Source organism: Pantherophis guttatus, chromosome 7 (genome assembly GCF_059756535.1).
Source record: "Pantherophis guttatus breed Tessera chromosome 7, ASM5975653v1, whole genome shotgun sequence".
Classification (NCBI taxonomy): Eukaryota; Metazoa; Chordata; class Lepidosauria; order Squamata; family Colubridae; genus Pantherophis; species Pantherophis guttatus.
This window is the reverse complement of record NC_142069.1, coordinates 8,219,358-8,237,072: the sequence shown is the minus strand read 5'-3', so window position 1 is coordinate 8,237,072 and position 17,715 is coordinate 8,219,358. Positions and strand designations below refer to the sequence as shown.

At 43.5% G+C, this 17,715-nt stretch overlaps 1 protein-coding gene across 50 annotated transcripts in view; it reads right to left on the bottom strand.

Annotated features, from left to right (window-relative positions):
* Positions 1-17,715, bottom strand: part of CELF2 (CUGBP Elav-like family member 2) — a 650,307-nt gene that overhangs the window by 183,988 nt on the left and 448,604 nt on the right. For all 50 annotated transcript variants that reach the window (XM_087873611.1, XM_087873614.1, XM_087873639.1 and 47 more), the window contains one exon: positions 15,378-15,574. In XM_087873611.1, the coding sequence (XP_087729737.1) occupies positions 15,378-15,574 (197 nt within the window). The remainder of the gene's footprint in view (positions 1-15,377; positions 15,575-17,715) is intronic.

Genomic DNA, 17,715 nt, shown 5'->3' with positions numbered 1-17,715 from the left:
TCAGAAATATCAAATATTTTAAAACAGGGGCTTTGAAATAACTGGGCATCACCGCTATCCATTAGAACCCGATGCTCTCCTAACCTAAATTTGTAAGAAAACCTATTGCAGATTTTTTTTAAAAAAGGAAAAGTTTCTTTCTTGGAAAAGAATTCACAACCTTCTGTTTATACCATTCATAGCGACAGCACATTTTTAAAAACTTTTGCAAAGTGTCACGTACATTTGCATTTAAATAAGGTAGCACACATTTCTATTTAAATAAAACTTCGCACTGAACTCTGATTCAAGTTAATCTATATCATGTATCAAGATTTGAATGCATTGTCTCAAGTTATTTCAATATTAGCTAAGCTGGAATGTGTGGGTATCTGTCTATGTGTGACACATAATGTAACAATCCGGCGTATTCTGCCTCAGGAATTTTTGCCAGAATGCCTTCCGAATAAATAAGAATTTTAGAAAACAGGGGTGGAGGAAATTTGGGAGTGAAACAAAGATGATTAAAGTATTAGGAGTTTAGATGGAAGCAGCTTATAAAATACTATTAGGCTGTATTGTGAATAGAGGCAATTCACTCCCTTTAGAACTTCAAGGAAAACACAACACTAATAAAGAACATTTCCTCTTTTTATTGTGAGGGATTTTTCTCTCCTCCATAAATGGAGCACTTAATTTCTTTAAGTGACAGGAGGAGGAGGGGGGAAAAAAAGCAATACAGATTTATTTACTGATCCAGTATCCTTTTGGAACTTAGCACTTGCAAAGCAAGGGGAAAAAAAACACCTCACACCAATTCTATATTTTAAAAAAGAGCCATTATCCCTTTTGGAGGATTAGAATTTTTTTTTAAAATTTCTTTTTAAAATAGGAGGAAAAATTAAACAAAACAGCAAAATGTTTTTCTTCTCAGGCCCTTATCATCCATTCCGCAATACTGTTTTTTATTTTTATTTTTATTTATTTTACTTTATTTTACTTTTTATCTTATTTTATCTTATCATTTTATCTTATCTTACCTTATCTTATTTTTATAATTTTAATTTCTATTCTATTCTATTCTATTCTATTCTATTCTATTCTATTCTATTCTATTCTATTCTATTCATGTTCTATTCTATTCTCATTTTTAAAAAACATTTTAAAAATCTAACATGACATGAAGGGCTTGGGAAAATGTGGACTTCTGAACTGGTAAAGAATTTAAAAGAGAATATTTATAGCTCAGCATTGAAATAAGGGGTCCTTGATGCTCTCTGAGCTTGGCGGTTTTCTTCCAGATTTTTCAATACCCCAACTAGATAACATCATCGGTGCCAGTCAAGAAAAAAAATAAAGAACGTTCGGTAAAAGATTTTTCAAACTGTCCATTTTCTAGGAATTAAATAACTGGATCTCTCAAAGTTTTATTGAGCAACGGATGAATTCTCTCACGTGTCTCCCCTGTCTACATGCTTCAAAATTCCAGACAAACGACACCATGCGATAAAGGTGCAATCTGCAAACTTTGCAAATGTTTAGATTTTAGTAGGTTTTTTTCTGTATGCGTAGCCAGCTCTGAACACTCTCCCAAGATCACGGTTGAACTATTGGGTGATATAAATGTAGGTGGAAGAGGACTATCATACACACATGTGAAGATGAGCAGTGAAAGGATGGATGTAGGACACGACCAGGCTGAGCCGGAGGGAGGGGTCAAACGAGTCATCAGTCTCGAGTCCCTTCCTGCCCACAAGGGATCGAAATCCACCCCACCTTGAATTCCATTGACTCTTATTTACCACCTGCGGTATTTCCTTTGACCCTTAGTAGCTCAGATTCTTGTAGAGAGCTTAAGCCTGCAATAAATCTTTATACCTATTTGAACTGCCTGGAACTTCTGATTTCCCTGGCGCTTGACAGCGGGGGATGTATTGCTACTGAGCACGTCAAAGCTTCAGAATATCCCCTCTCTCCCCTTTGAGATTTCGCAGGCTTTATGAGGCCTTTGTAAGACTCAAAACAATGGAGTGATCACAATTTTGAGCTCTGGAACAAGGAGCTTAATCAGCGTCTCCTTGAATAAAAGATCTGCTTTGTTTCTTCAGAGGGAAGTAAGCACAATAGGACTTTGTGTATGTGTGTGGGCCCAGCAATCTGCAGGCAACAAGGGGGGAATCGGAGGTAACAAAGTGTGTGATGTTAGATGGGACAGAAAAAATCCAGGAGGGATAGCAATTTATGAGCTCTCTCTGACCGTCTTTTTTGGGAAAAAAAATAAAAATAAGGATAATCCTGAAAAAGAGGCGAATCTGAACAAGGATCACGAGGATAAAAAGAAGTATTTACGTTTACAACTTTGCTTTACAAATGAAAATTCAAAAGCAAAGGCGAGAGAAACTTTACAAAAAGACATTCTGTTAGAAATATCTAAAATTAAACATTCTATGTAAATTTTATTTTTTTAAAACTTCAATTTCCCTATTTTTTTTTCTTTTGTGATTGCGAAAGCCTGTGCATTTAGGGGTACCATTAGTATGTTGAAGTTAAACGACTGAAAATAAAAGAGCAAAAGGAATTTTTGAAGAATATAAATCAGCCTAAAGGGCACAATTCTGAAATAAAGGTCTGTTCTTTACAATTATATAAAAAATTATATAATTTATATAATAATTTTATAACAACAACAATAACAATAATGAATTCCCCTGCCACCCCCACCAAGCCATGCCCACAGAACCGGTAGTAAAAAAATTTGAATCCCACCACTGCCGAATATGCAATACAATGCAAAATAAAAAGACCCACATCTAGTTATGAAATTCAAATTTGTTTACTACCGGTTCTGTAGGCGTGGCTCGCTGGTGTGGGTGGCTTGGTGGGCGTGGCTTGGTGGGCATGGCAGGGGATGGATACTGCAAAATATCCATTCCCTCCCCAGTCCTGAGGGAAGGATATTGCAAAATTTCCATTTCCACCCCACTCTGGGGCCAGCCAGAGGTGGCATTTGCCAGTTCTCCAAACTACTCAAAATTTCCGCTACCAGTTCTCCAGAACCTGTCAGATTTCACCCCTGCCGCCACATCTATTTAGATTGCATCAGGAGACTAAAAAAATGTACCAGTAAATACATCTACATCAATGTACACATTGTGTATAAATAAACCGCCAGAAGAATAAAGATGGCAGGAATTTTTCCACACCAGTGTTTCCCACACACTCAGGCAGACTGAATTAAATCTGACACCAAGAAGGGGATTTCTAATTGAACTAGAAAAACACATAATACTTTGCTATAGAAACATAAGGCCCCAGTGGAGTCACTCAGGTTAAAGCCGTCCAACTTAAACCAGCCATAATTTTATATCTCATGATCTGCAAACACAAAGAGAAATATTATCTTCTTCAACTGTCTTTGACATTAAACGGAGAGGAAAAGGCAAGGAACAGAGTAATAGGAAAATAGAATTCGGGCCTAGCTGAAGGAGAAGACGTGTGAACTCTTATGGTGGTGGCTGAAGAAGAAGTGTGAAGATTGTGTTTTTGGACTATAGGAAAATAGAATTCGGGCCTAGCTGAAGGAGAAGACGTGTGAACTCTTATGGTGGTGGCTGAAGAAGAAGTGTGAAGATTGTGTTTTTGGACTCAGAAAACTTGGCTGTTAATAAGTGTTTGCTACACAGCTCTGGTATGGAGGGGGCTGACATAAATTTTCATTGCCAAGAAAAGGCCTTTTATTGGTGATATTATATTAATCTCCTCAATAAAAGGCCTCTTTCTTGGTGAATAGAATACATTATTAATTCTGTTAATTGTTGCCCAGAAGTTTTTCAGGATTGGGCAGCAGGTCACAAAAAGAATGAATGAGTGAGTGAGTGAGTGAATGAATGAATGACTGCTTTGCCCTGTCTTTTTAATTACTTTCATTTTAGGTCCTTGACCTCAACTTGCTCAGGACTATTCACGGTTTTGAAAGCAACACAGGATGTGTGCAGAATGTTTCCGAATGAAAACCCCTTCAAATTTGAAGCAAGCTGTTCTGGAAATGTTTGAAACAATGCTTTTTCCAAAATAAAATAAAATAAAATCTACCAGGATAGGTAGAAACAGCTCGTTTCTGAGTAATAGTTGGCATTTCGAGATCAAAAACAACATTTTGCATATGCCTAAGGCCATGCTTTGTTTGTTCTCGGTGAGGTCTGATTACCTGAAAGCTGGATTTACACATTGCCGACTGTGGGTTGTAAACCAGGTTTTATCCAACAGTTTAGTTTGAGAATCTGGCATTGTTATTCCAGGCTTATTTCTCTGCACAGTTTCAGATTCATTCTGCAAAAGATCACTTCAGACTGAAGTTTTGTCCCGTTATGACCGGTGCTCCCATTGCAACCTTTTTGAAAAGGTTGAAAAGCTCAATAAATCGCGTGCTGGCAGGAGTCGCACATTGGCGGTTGTGACGTATATTTTGAGTGACGGAGCCACAGCAGAGGGGAGAAAGAGCCACATGCGGCTCCAGAGCCGCAGGTTGCTGACCCCTGTCCTATACAGTTCTTCACGCAGATGCTGAAGATTCATTGAGAGCCAAGGGGAAGGACATGGTTATATAGCTTTTTCCTCTGTTCTTCCATCCGCAACCGATGTTTGCTTTAAATTACTGTGTACAACTGTTTGTTTTATAGTTTAAACATAATTAAAAATTTAATCATGGGTCTATGGTATCTGCCCTAAAGATCGCTAATTGGGTAGATTCATTAAAAGAAACAAGACGGAAACATGCCAGACAAACAATTTACAGTTCATTTATTGTTCCAAATATAAATCACACAGTGTTAATTCTTTCAAGGCAGGCCTGATTATACAAAATCCCTTTCTCTTGGTGCTTAATTTTATTCTTGGACAAGACACGGTGACCCTCTCGGAAAATCCTTCCTTTAAACTCAAAGCTTGTGGTGTCAGCCTGCGAATCAATGACTCTTCCCTGCTTTCCAGAAATCATATATTTATGCACCATCACGTTTAATCTGTGATGTGAAAGGCCAACATGTGGCAATTAAAACCATGGATATTGGGCTGCAAGGGGAATAAAGTCCAGGGGAAATCGAAAAACAACTTAAGTGAAGTGCTCCTTCCTTCCTTCCTTCCCTCCCTCCCCTCCCTCAACTTCACCTTCCTTCCCTCCCTCCCTCAATTTCCCTTCCTCAACTTCCCCTCCCTCCCTCCCTTCCCTCAACTTCCTTTCCCTTCCTCAACTTCCCCTTCCTTCCTTCCCTTCCTCAACTTCCCCTTCCTTCCTTCCCTCCCTCAACTTCCTGTCCCTTTCCTCAACTTCTCTTTCCTTCCTTCTCTCAACTTCCCCTTCCTTTCCTCCCTCAACTTCCCTTCCTCAACTTCCCCTTCCTTCCTTCCCTCCCTCCCTCCCTCAACTTCCCCTTCCTTTCCTTCCTTCCTTCCTTCAACTTCGCTTCCCTCCCTCAATTTCCCCTTCCTTCCTCCTTCCCTCCCTCAACTTCCCTTCCCTTCCTCAACTTCCCCTTCCTTCCCTCCCTCAACTTCCTGTCCCTTCCCTCAACTTCCCCTTCCTTCCCTCCCTCAACTTCCCATCCCTTCCCTCAACTTCTCCCTCCCTCCCTCCCTTCCTTCCTTTCTTCAACTTCCCTTCCCTCCCTCAATTTCCCCTTCCTTCCTCCTTCCCTCCCTCCATCATGAAGTTGCTCTGTGTTGAATCTTGTTCTACTTTAAACAATGACTTGCTGTCATAGTGAAAATAACTTTTATTATTCTAGTTCCTTCCCAGGAGATTGAAATAAAACCAAATGAGCCCCTCTTTGAAGGAAATGGGCAGTTTAGAAATACAAAATATAAATAAGTAAATAAATATGACAAGTGTAACAGATATTTCTGCCCTTCCTTTGGTCTTGGGCATTTCAATTATCTCCATCTTTTTCTTTCCAAACCTTCAAAAACAAATGTTTTCATCAAGGGTAAAACTACCCAGAAATATGAGATTCATTTATATATTTACACGCAGACATTACACATGCATGCACAAACACAAATGAGTGTGCGCGTGCACACACACACACACACACACACACACACACACAGAGATCACCTTTATTATTTCTATAAATAACTCAAGGCAGCCAACATATCTAACACATCTTCCTCTTCTTATGTTTCTCACAACAACAACCCTGTTAGGTGGATTGGACTGAGAGAGATGAATTGGCCCAAAGTCACCCAGCTGGTTTTCATGGCAAAGGCAGGACTAGAACTCTCAGTCTCCTGGTGATTGGCCCAAAGTCACCCAGCTGGCTTTCTTGGGTAAGGTGGGACTAGAATTCACAGTCTCCTGGTGATTGGCCCAAAGTTACCCAGCTGTCTTTCATGCCTAAGGTGGAACTAGAACTCACAGGCTCCTGGTGATTGGCCCAAAGTCACCCAGCTGGCTTTCTTGGGTAAGGAGGGACTAGAACTCACAGTCTCCTGGTGATTGGCCCAAAGTTACCCAGCTGTCTTTCATGCCTAAGGTGGAACTAGAACTCACAGGCTCCTGGTGATTGGCCCAAAGTCACCCAGCTGGCTTTCTTGGGTAAGGAGGGACTAGAACTCACAGTCTCCTGGTGATTGGCCCAAAGTCACCCAGCTGGCTTTCTTGGCTAAGGCAGGACTAGAACTCACAGTCTCCTGGTGATTGGCCCAAAGTCACCCAGCTGGCTTTCTTGGCTAAGGCGGGACTAGAACTCACAGTCTCCTGGTGATTGGCCCAAAGTCACCCAGCTGGCTTTCTTGGCTAAGGCAGGACTAGAATTCAGTCTCCTGGTGATTGGTCAAAAGTTACCCAGCTGCCTTTTTTGGCTAAGGCAGGACATATTCATGCTTGCTTTCCTATGGATATGTTATCCATATTACCTTTTCTTCTTTTATGCCTTATTCTGAATATATTTCAGCTTTCATGAGCTATTCTCTCACAGTTTTTTTTTTTTCTTCAAGGCTTGGCTTTTTTTTTCATGACATCTTTGACTCTCCTAATCCAAAGAATATTTTCAATGCATCCTTCACCTTGAAACATCTTCTTTTTTTCCTCTTTTTTTTTTTTAAAAAAAACCTCTCCTTTGAGGATAATTTCTACCCAGCATTAAGACGAACTCTTTTTCTACATTTCAAGGATTTTTTTTCTTTCCCTTTCCCTCCTCACAAACCCATTTTGTTTCATCCCTGAGCCTGCAGTAGTAGTGATATTTTCTTTCTCTCTGTTTTTAAGAAGCCATTTGCTCAGAGACTGAAACTTTATTGATCTCCCTTGTCAGATAGGATGTGCTTTTGATCGTCAGGCAGAACTCTAACTACTTTAGCTTGGTTGGCAATTCTATATCTTTCCGGTTTAAACCTCTTTGGTCAAGAGCAAAGGGCTGGAAAGTAAGATAACTCCTTGGACTGGGGCCTGAAAAATAATCTAGTAGGTTTTATGCCATAGAGCAGTATTTCTCAACATGTTTCAGTATGGTGGCTGGGGAATTCTGGGAGTTGAAGTCCACACATCTCCTCCAAGGGGCCATGTTTGAGAAACACTGCGGTAAAGTAAAAATCGGTAACCCAGCTTCTATTTAAGTTGGAGTTGCTAAGCCGTAGGAAGTTTTATTCCTGTGGTTTCATGCTGTAAAATGAGTCAAACGGCACAGAGTACGAACCCAAGATAAATCCTGATGCATTTAGGTTGTGGCAGTGATGAAATGTAAAATTTGTTACTACCGGTTCTGTGGGTGTGGCTTGATGGGGTGGGCGGGTAATGCGACTGGGTGGGCGTGGCCAACTTTTTTTTTTTTAACTTTTAAAAGCATTTTTTCTACAACCGCTTTGGCTGAAAAAAATGCTTTTAAAAGCCTCTGATAGTCCCAGCTGAGTTGCCTGATCCTCAGAGGCTTTTTTTCCTTTTAAAAACATTTTTTCTACAACCTCTTCGGCCGAAGAGGTTGTAGAAAAAATGCTTTTAAAAGCCACTGATGATTCCAGCAGAGCCACGCGATCATCAGAGGCTTTTTTTTTTACTTTTAAAAGCATTTTTTTTGGCTTAAGAGGTTGTAGAAAAAATGCTTTTAAAAATTAAAAAAAGAAGCCTCTGATGATTGCGTGGCTCAGCTGGGCATGGGGGTGGGGAACAGGGATTTTTGCTACCGGTTCTCTGAACCACCCGCCGCCATCGCTACCAGATCGGGCGATCCGGTCTGAACTGGAAGCATTTCACCCCTGGGTTGTGGCTGTCAGGTACAATAGTAGTTTTTATCTTGGGAGATAGTGGAGCAGTGAAGATCCTCGTATTAAGAGAACCTCAGGTGTAACAACCCTCTGAGGTGGGTTGGGCTGAGAGAGAGATAGAGAGACTGGTCCAAAGTCACCCAGCTGGCTTTCAAGCCCAAGGCAGGACTAGAACTCAGTGTCTCCTGGTGATTGGCCAAAGTCACCTGGATGGTTTTGATGCCTAAATCGGGAATAGAACTACCATCTCCTAGTTTCTAGGGCAGAACTTAACCACTACACCAGTGGTGAAATGCATCCGGTTCTATCTGGTTCGGGCGAACCGGTAGCGCCGGCGGTGGGAGGCTCCGTCTACCTGCCCGGATGTCATCACATCCTTTTTTTGATGCTCTGTGTATGTGCAGAAGGTCCTGCGCATGTGCAGAGGTGTCATGTGTGAGTGAAGAGAGTGCGCATGTGCGCACTCCCATTTGCAAACCGGAAGAGCTTCCGGAAGTGAGCGGCGTGACTGATTGGGAAAATACCAGGCTCCGATGAGCCTGGCGAAACCCAGCCAAATGAACAGTCGCCAGGGCGTCTTCGGACCGGATCTGTCCTATAGGAACAGTGAAGAAGGAGAGGCAGCTTGGTAGCTAAACCGGTAGTGAAGGTAAGTGGATTTCACCCCTGCACTACACCAAACTGACTGTTAAGAACTGTACCTAGGAACCAACCCCCCCCCCCAAAAAATTCCAGCTCTTCTATTTCAATTTCCGTTTCTTTACAACCAGATCAGAAGTGGGTTTCAGCAAGTTCTGACCAGTTCTGGAGAACGGGTAGCGGAAATTTTGAGTAGTTCGGAGAACCAGTAGTAAAAATTCTGACTGGCTCCACGCCCTTCTATTCTCTGCCTCCCAAATCCCAGCTGATTGGGAGGAAATGGGGATTTTGCAGTAACCTTCCCCTGAAGTGGGGTGGGAATGGAGATTTTACAGTATCCTTCCCCTGCCACGCCCAATAAGCCGTGCCCACCAAGCCACACCCACAGAACTGGTAGTAAAAAAATTTGAAACCCACCACTGAACCAGATAAGCAGATAGGATCAATTGGGCATAAATGAAGGACAAGGACATTGATGGTGGAGAAAGACTTCAGTAGATCAGCTTCGGTTTGTTTTGCACAGCCTGTTCAGTTACAAAAAATGTGCATGTGGTTTTAATAAGTCCACAATCAATATTGTGCTCTGTCAATTACGAAAGAGGCTGCAGCTGGGATGCAACAGTCTGAAAATCCCTGCTCTGCTCAAAAGCTGAGATGTCCAAGTATTTAACCCCAAAACTGCTGGGATGTCTTGGAGATGACAATGACCTACTCCTTGAAGAAGAAAAAAATTGTGCAGCTGCCTTGAGATCACTTGGACATCTGCACAGATATTGTATTTGCTGTAAATGTGAAACTAAAGAAGATTGAAAGAATATGGAAGACCTGGTCATTTCTCATACAGCCTGTAGGAAGTTCTCAACTTACGACCTTACAATTAAAATTTCTACAGCTGAGTGAGGCACTTGTTAAGTGAGGTGGGCCCCATTTTACAACCTATCTTGCCTTGGATGTTAAGTGAATTGGGCTTTCCCATGGACTTTGCTGTCAGAAGGGGATCACATCACCCCGGGATACTGCAATCAACATAAATATGAATCAGTTGCCAAATGTCTGAATTTTTTTATCATATAATTGTGGGGATGCTGCAATGGTCATAAGTGTGAAAAACGATAAGTCATTTTTTTCAGTGCCATTGTAACTTCAAACCGTCACTAAATGTTGTAAATTGAGGACTACCTGTGTAAGGTATAACAACATGCAAGTCAGCCACTGAAACCATGAGTCAACTTCCCTTTTCAGTCTCCCAAATTCTGCTCAGAATTCAGATATCCTGCTACTCGTAAACGAGTCTGTTTTGACTCATTTTCGAGACCGCCTTCTTCCGCATAGTTCCCAGCGACCGGTAAGATCCCACAGAGTTGGTCTCCTCCTGGTCCCGTCAGCTAAACAATGCCGACTGGTGGGCCCGCGGGGGAGGGCCTTCTCTGTGGCTGCCCCAGCTCTCTGGAACCAGTTACCTCCTGAGGTCTGGACCATCCCCACCCTATTGGCCTTCCGAAAAGCGGTGAAGACCTGGCTTTTCCGGCAGGCCTGGGGCCGTTGATCTCGCTCTTGTGATCTGGCGAGATCCGGCCATGAATGGCATGAATGAGTTTTTAATGTTTTTAATGTTTTTAATTTTTAAATGTTTTTATAATGATTTTTAAAAATGTATTGTGGGCCGCCCTGAGTCTTCGGAGAGGGGCAGCATATAAATTGAATTAATTAAATTAAATTAAATCCCCCCCCCTGTCCAATGGGGGGGGGAATTAAACTGGGTTTACCTCTCTGGACAAGATTGTAATGCAGGAAAAGCTGGAATTGAACAACCAGCAACGAAGTGGATGGACTTAATTAATAGTGGTGATGGGTGCATTGAATGAGTGGTCCATCACATGGTCCAATCAAACATCTCCCAACTGGAGATGCCTCCCAGTTCCAGTCCTCCAGGTCCAGGGCAAAATGGCCTTGACTCTCTGAGAAAAGAATGTTATTATGACTACGTATCACCCATGCTCCATACAATCCCCCCTCCCAGTTTCCCACAGTAGTAAATGTGGCAGGTCTGAAAGCCCAATGCAAAAGATTGGGCTTCCAAGACCTGACAGCAGTATTGTAGGCAAACATGGCCCACAGCCTGAAGTTTGATCATGACATCCTTCTGAGGTCAGTATAATGAGGATCCAGATTGTTGGGGGCGATAGGCTGACTCTGTAAACCCCTTAGAGCAGGGGTCTCAAACTCAATTTCATTGAGGGCCGTATCAGGGTTGTGTTTGACCTCAGGGGGAGGCAGGGGTGGTGGTGGCCGGCATGATGTCACTCATGTCGGGGGGACGCCTGTGGTGGCCCGAATACTCTGCCAGCAAAAACGGGCTCCCGAGCTCCGTTTTTGGCTAGGATGGTGTCCATGGGCCGGTCCTTTGCTATTCCCAGGGCAGCCCCATGGTCAGATCTAAGTACCACGTGGGTTGGATCTGGCCTCTGGGCCTTGAGTTTGACACCCCTGTCTTAGAGAGAGCTGTTAAGCACTAGGAAGCAGGATATAAGTTTAAGTGCTGTTGCTATTAGAGAGCTGAAGGACCAAGTTAGGTGTCTCGGAGTTCTGAATGACTATGTGGAGTTTGTTGGGATGCTGACATTACGGAGAGACTGTCATGGAAGAAAAAGCTATGTAGTCCCTAAAAGTTAACATCAATTCGATGGCACATAATCAATCAAACTGTGCGCATTTTAACTCTTCTTTCCATTTTCTCCCCGTCTTGCCAGAAATCGGTTCAAATTGCATCCAGATGGGTTCCTATTATTTTCTGTCCTACCTTAGGCTATGTTTACACATGTGTAAAAATCAGCAAAGAATGCAGCCTATTCTAAATTTTATGTTAAAGGACCGTCCTCCTTTTGATATGCAAATGTCCATGCAAATCCATCCGTATCCTTCAAATTATTGCTCTGAGTAATGTTAGGTTTGTTTTTTTTTTTAAAAAAACCAAATAAATAAAATACAGCAGGTGGTAACTGTGAAACAAGCGGAAAAGGGTTGAATTGGGTTGGGAGTTGGATGGGAGATGACCAGGGAATTTCAAAGTCTCAGGTCTGATTAGGAAGTTGGAAAAAAATCTCCTGGAAATCAGCCCCCATCCCCATCAAAATAAACCAAGCTCAATATCAGAGGTGGGCTGCTGGGGGGTTCGCAGGGGTTCCGACGAACCTCTAGCTAAGATTCTGTGCAGTTCGGAGAACCCCCAAATCCCACTCCTGGCTGACCCCTCCCACCCCTCCTCTCCCAGGAGTCCTCACGCAGCCTGTTTTGGATGCAGGTAAGTGCAGGGCATGCATGGAGGCTCAGGGAGGGTGAAAAACGGGCCTACCAGAAGTTCGGGAAGGCCAGAAACGGGCCTGTTTCCAGCCTCCAGAGGGCCTCCGGAGCCTGGGGAGGCTGTTTTCACCCTCCCAGAGGCTCGAGGAAAGCCTCCGGAACCCGGGGAGGACAAAAACAATCCTCCCGCCGTGGTACAGGAGGCCGACTAGGCCACGCCCACCATGGCCACGCCTATTCAGCAACTGGCAGAGAATCCCTTGCTAAATTTTTTGAAGCCCACCCCTGCTCAATATAATAAGTAGTATCCCTTGACATAACAGTCCTCCTGTATTCTACACCAGCAGCCGCTGGATAAATCAGGTACTCTATAAATGCACTTAAATTCCCTTTTAAATTAAGTTAAATTAAATGAGTAGTTTTCCTCACACCTTTGGGATGGCAAGTTAACCCCAAGGACAATGAAATACCACCGCAACAATTCAAATCCTATCAAACCAATGTATAAAAGTAGAACTTTTCTCCACATTGAAAAAATAACAACAGAAGTATAACGACTGCGTTTGGCAATCGATTCAGAAGAATGAGAAAATTCTCAAGAAATTCTACACTCCCAATTTCAGTTGGCAATTCAGGTTGTCCTCGACTTACAACCATCCGTACAGCGACTCGTCAAAATTACAGTGGCTGGAAAAAGTGACTTACAGCCAATTCTCACGCTTACAACCATTAAAGCATCGCCAAGGTTACGTTATCTGGCAGGATAATCCTTCCATTCCCCACTATCCAATCAGAGCTGAAGAAGCTTCTTGGATGAGAAGCGAAACGTCTTCAAAGAAAAAAAAACAAGGAAATTGAGAAAAGGCAGCCTTCTGCTACTCCTTCAGCTCCTTCAGTAAAGAGTTAGCAGTGTTGCAGAAAGTCAAGAAGCGAAGGAAAGCATTGGTAATTTGAGAAAAGGGAAGGTGACAAGCTAGGAAAGCAAAGGAAAAGCGAGGAACAGCTGGTAGTTTTTAGACGAAAGCTCCGAGATCCCTTAGAAGCAGTTTGATTCTGAAAGATACTGCCTTTTTCCTCCCTCCTGACAGTAGCTGAGCAAAGCTGGAGGAAATTGAGCACATCCGAGGCAAGTAATCAAACGTCCAGAAATAGAGACGTGCAGGAAATTCAAGATGTTTGCATGCGGAGGGCCAAATTAGGAATGCGCAGCTTTGACAATTGTGGATCCTGTTCCAATGCTCTCCGTGGCCAATCTGTCTCCGAGACTCACCATTGCAAACCCGCAGTTTAAAGAAGCGGACTTACAGAACGGCGGCGTCACAAATTTCGACCCGAGAAACTTAGATCGCCATGGGGTTTGCAAGCCAGGGCTCGGAACCATGTCTGATCACGCGTGAACAAACCAGACAAGCTATTTAGAAAGATTGCACGGGCCTTTGAAAGGATCCCGCCGTCACCATCTGCTGAACTTGCTAAGCGGTAGAAGGAAAAGTGTGACGTGAACTAAACTATTTGGAGAAGTCGATGGGGTAGTAGAATGACCAATTTGATGGCGGAGACGAAAGCAACTAGCTGAGAGACGAGGAAGTCGTTTATGAAACCAGACAAGGATTGGAGGTCAGACATCAGAGATAAAAAAGAGAAGAGAAGAGATTTGTAGCCCAGGGTTGAACTGTGGTCTCTGACCTTTGTTGTTTTCTCACGGACATTTCATTACCCAACTAAGTAACATCATCAGTGCTAGAAAGGATTGGGTTTGCTCTCTGCTATATACAAGTGGCTTGCCACTTGTTGGGGGGGGGGGATATCTTGGTGATTCTTTGATTAGGCTGTTGTTCACTGTTAGCTTGTTTTCCTGACTTGGTAGTTCCTTGATTGGGGTATTGTTTTGTAGACAGAAATATAGGTTTTTTTCCCCCCATGCCATTACTCTGCTGAACACCTAACTCCCATAGCACTGTCTTAGGCCTAAAGATATTTACCTGTATAAGTAAGCTGTATTGATATTATCCTTCTTATCTTCTCATTTTTCTCATCTTTCTCACCTTCTCACCTTTCCTAATAATTTCTACTATTGGTATCAATGATTTATCACTTGTTGTTGTATCCTATGATTAATTATTATAACTATGATCTATGATATATGACTTATCACTTTACTGTTTGTATGTACACTGAGAGCTTATGTACCGGAGACAATTCCTTGTATGTCCAATCACAATTGGCCAATAAAGTATTTTGTTCTGTTTTGTTCCATATTCCATTCTGTTCCGTTCCGTTCCGCTGCACTGCACTGCACTCTACCCTACTCTACTCTACCCTACCCTACCCTACCCTACCCTACCCTACCCTACCCTACTCTACTCTACTATCTCTGCTTATCTGGGTGTTCACTGTTAGAAAGAACATGTTCTGTTCTTTTTGTTACCTTTTTGGCTTTTTTATTGTGTCTTTTGAAAGGTATGTAGGTGTGGTTTATCTCTATGTGACTGTTGATGGCAGATTTTGTCTGAGTGGCAGTCTTACACGAATTCTCCAATGTCCACAAACACCGACAGGGCAAGATACTTGAAAACAAACTGAGCACAAACCCCACTCCCTTCAAACACTGATGATGTTATCTAGTTGGGCAATGAAACACATGCAAGAAAATAACTAAGCAATCCCCACTCTCTTCTAGAATTGATCTTACCTAGTTGGTAATGTTTTACCAAATAACAAATATCAGGGACTTTCCTTATAAATTTGGCCAGATGGTTGGATATAAGAACCAAGTTTTCAAATCCTGAGAGGCGCTGAGAAACCTATGAACCCCCCCTCTATGGTCCAGGGCAGGGGTCGGCAACCTTAAATACTCAAAGAGCCACAAAGGTCCTAACCAGAAGCCCCCGGTTCCCCCATTGTAGTCTCCCCCTAGCACAGCATCCTTTTTCCTCTGCTGACCATAAGTCCGGTTCCCCCACCATAGAGTCTCCTCCTAGCGCGGCATCCTTTTTCCTCTGCTGACCGGAATTCCGGTTCCCCCACCATAGAGTCTCCTCCTAGTGTGGCATCCCTTTTCCTCTACCTGTCGTAACTGAAACCCCTATCAATTGTGGAGCCGATCAGCAACAGGGAGCCGCAGCAGAGAGATAAAAGAGCCACATGCAGCTCCAGAGCCGCGGGTTGCTGACCCCTGATCCAGGGTGTCAACATGCCCTTACCTTTACTTTGGGGCGGGTTCTGACTCCGATCTCGGAGAACGTTGATCTGGTAAACAGCTCCGTAAGGCTCAAAAAGTTCTTTCAATTCTTTTTCTGACCACGAGCGGGGGATCTGCCCGACAAACATCTTAATAGCATCGGGGTCTGGTTGGTCTGAATGATCCAGAGCGCCATTCATCTTGTTAGCTGTGCCGTTGCTAGAAAACACAAGAGAGAAAGAAGGTGGTTAGAGAAAAGGGCATTTTACAATGGCTACCAACCTGCCTTCCATTGAGGACCTGTATACTGCATGAGTCAAAAAGAGGGCTGTGAAAATATTTACAGACCAGAGATGGGTTTCAGTAGGTTCCGACCAGTTCTGGAGAACTGGTAGCGGAAATTTTGAGTAGTTCGGAGAACCGGTAGTAAAAATTCTGACTGGCCCCACCCCCATCTCTTCTCTGCCTCCCAAGTCCCAGCTGATTGGGAGGAAATGGGGATTTTGCAGTAACCTTCCCCTGCCACGCCCAAGCCACACCCACTAAGCCATGCCATGCCCACCAAGCCACGCCCACAGAACCGGTAGTAAAAAAATTTGAAACCGACCACTGTTACAGATCCCTCGCATCCTGGTCATAAACTGTTTCAACTCCTACCCTCAAAACGATGCTATATAGCACTTTGGGCAGTCACTAAACAAATATTTGTAAGTTGGGGATGACCTCAGAGGTGGGTTTCAGCAGGTTCTGACCAGTTCTGGAGAACCGGTAGCGGAAATTTTGAGTAGTTTGGAGAACCGGTAAATAACACCTCTGACTGGCCCCGCCCCCATCTATTCTCTGCCTCCCGAGTCCCAGCTGATCGGCAGGAAATGGGGATTTTGCAGTAACCTTCCCCTGGAATGGGGAGGGAATGGGGATTTTACAGGATCCTTCCCCTGCCACGCCCACCAAGCCACACCCACAGAACTGGTAGTAAAATTTTTTGAATCCCACCACTGGATGACCTGTATGTGAAAATAAGACTGTGTCCTTTCATTTAAAAAAACAAAAACCAAACTATCACGGATGCGGAAGGGAATTCATATGGCTTTAATGGGTGAATTCACATGGAAACTGACACGGAAAGAGAAGGAAAGGCTCACACAATTGTGTCCTACTTTTCACCGCTGGCTCTGTTTCAAAGCTCCAGAAATGGGATGAAATGGAAAGTATCAAAAGAAGCAAAACAACACAACGGGAGATGAAAGGGGGAGAGAGCGTTAAAAGCAGGCAAAAAGGACGGACGAGCCGTGTGCGCGTCCATCTCCAGTTCAAGGTAGGGACAATGCTCTCATTTTGGTAATGATTCCAGATTGAAAAAATGGCACTGGAAAAGTAGCACTGAGTTGATGGGAGAGCTTTCAAAGAGCAGCGGGGAACCGACATGGGCTTACAGAAAGCAAGAAAGTGTAGCTATCGCACGTGTGGGAGGTAATGCATTAACAGAGTTGCTAATCCCAATTTAAGTAGATTAAAAAAATAAATAAAATAAAATAAAAACCCTAATGTCACCCCTGAAGCTGGCCTGGCCGAAGCCATCTTGGAGCTTCAGTGTTGCCGCAGTGGAGCTGAGGGATAGGGGGAGGGGATTAGAGATAGTTGGGATTCAGTGCAGAGGTGGTATTCAGCCAGTTCGGACTGGTTCAAGCGAACCGGTAGAGGCAATTTGAATTGGTTCGCCGAACCGGTAAATACTGCCTCTGGCTGGGTGGGGAATTCTGAGATTGAAGTCCACATATATTAAAGCAGCCAAGGTTGAGAAACCCCAGTGCAGACAATATTGACCTAGTAGCCTATTTTATTCTTATCTCCTTCCTCTATCAAAAGGTACATTTAAAATATTTAATCAAAAGCAAGATTTTCAGAGTCTTCCTGAAGCAGAAAAGCCATGTCTAAGGAGGGATTAGAACTCACAGTCTCCTGTTGATTGGCTCAAAATCACCCCACTGGCTTTTATGCCTAAGGCGGGACTAGAACTTACAGCCTCCTGGTGATTGGCCCAAAGTCATCCAGCTGGCTTTCATGCCTAAGGAGAGACTAGAACTCACAGCCTCCTGTTGATTGGCTCAAAGTCACCCAGCTGGCTTTCATGTCTAAAGCGGGACTAGAACTCACAGCCTTCTGGTGATTGGCCCAAAGTCATCCAGCTGGCTTTCATGACTAAGGAGGGACTAGAACCTACAGTCTCCTGGTGATTGGCCCAAAGTCATCCAGCTGGCTTTCATGCCTAAGGCGGGACTAGAACCTACAGTCTCCTGGTGATTGGCCCAAAGTCATCCAGCTGGCTTTCATGCCTAAGGTGGGACTAGAACCTACAG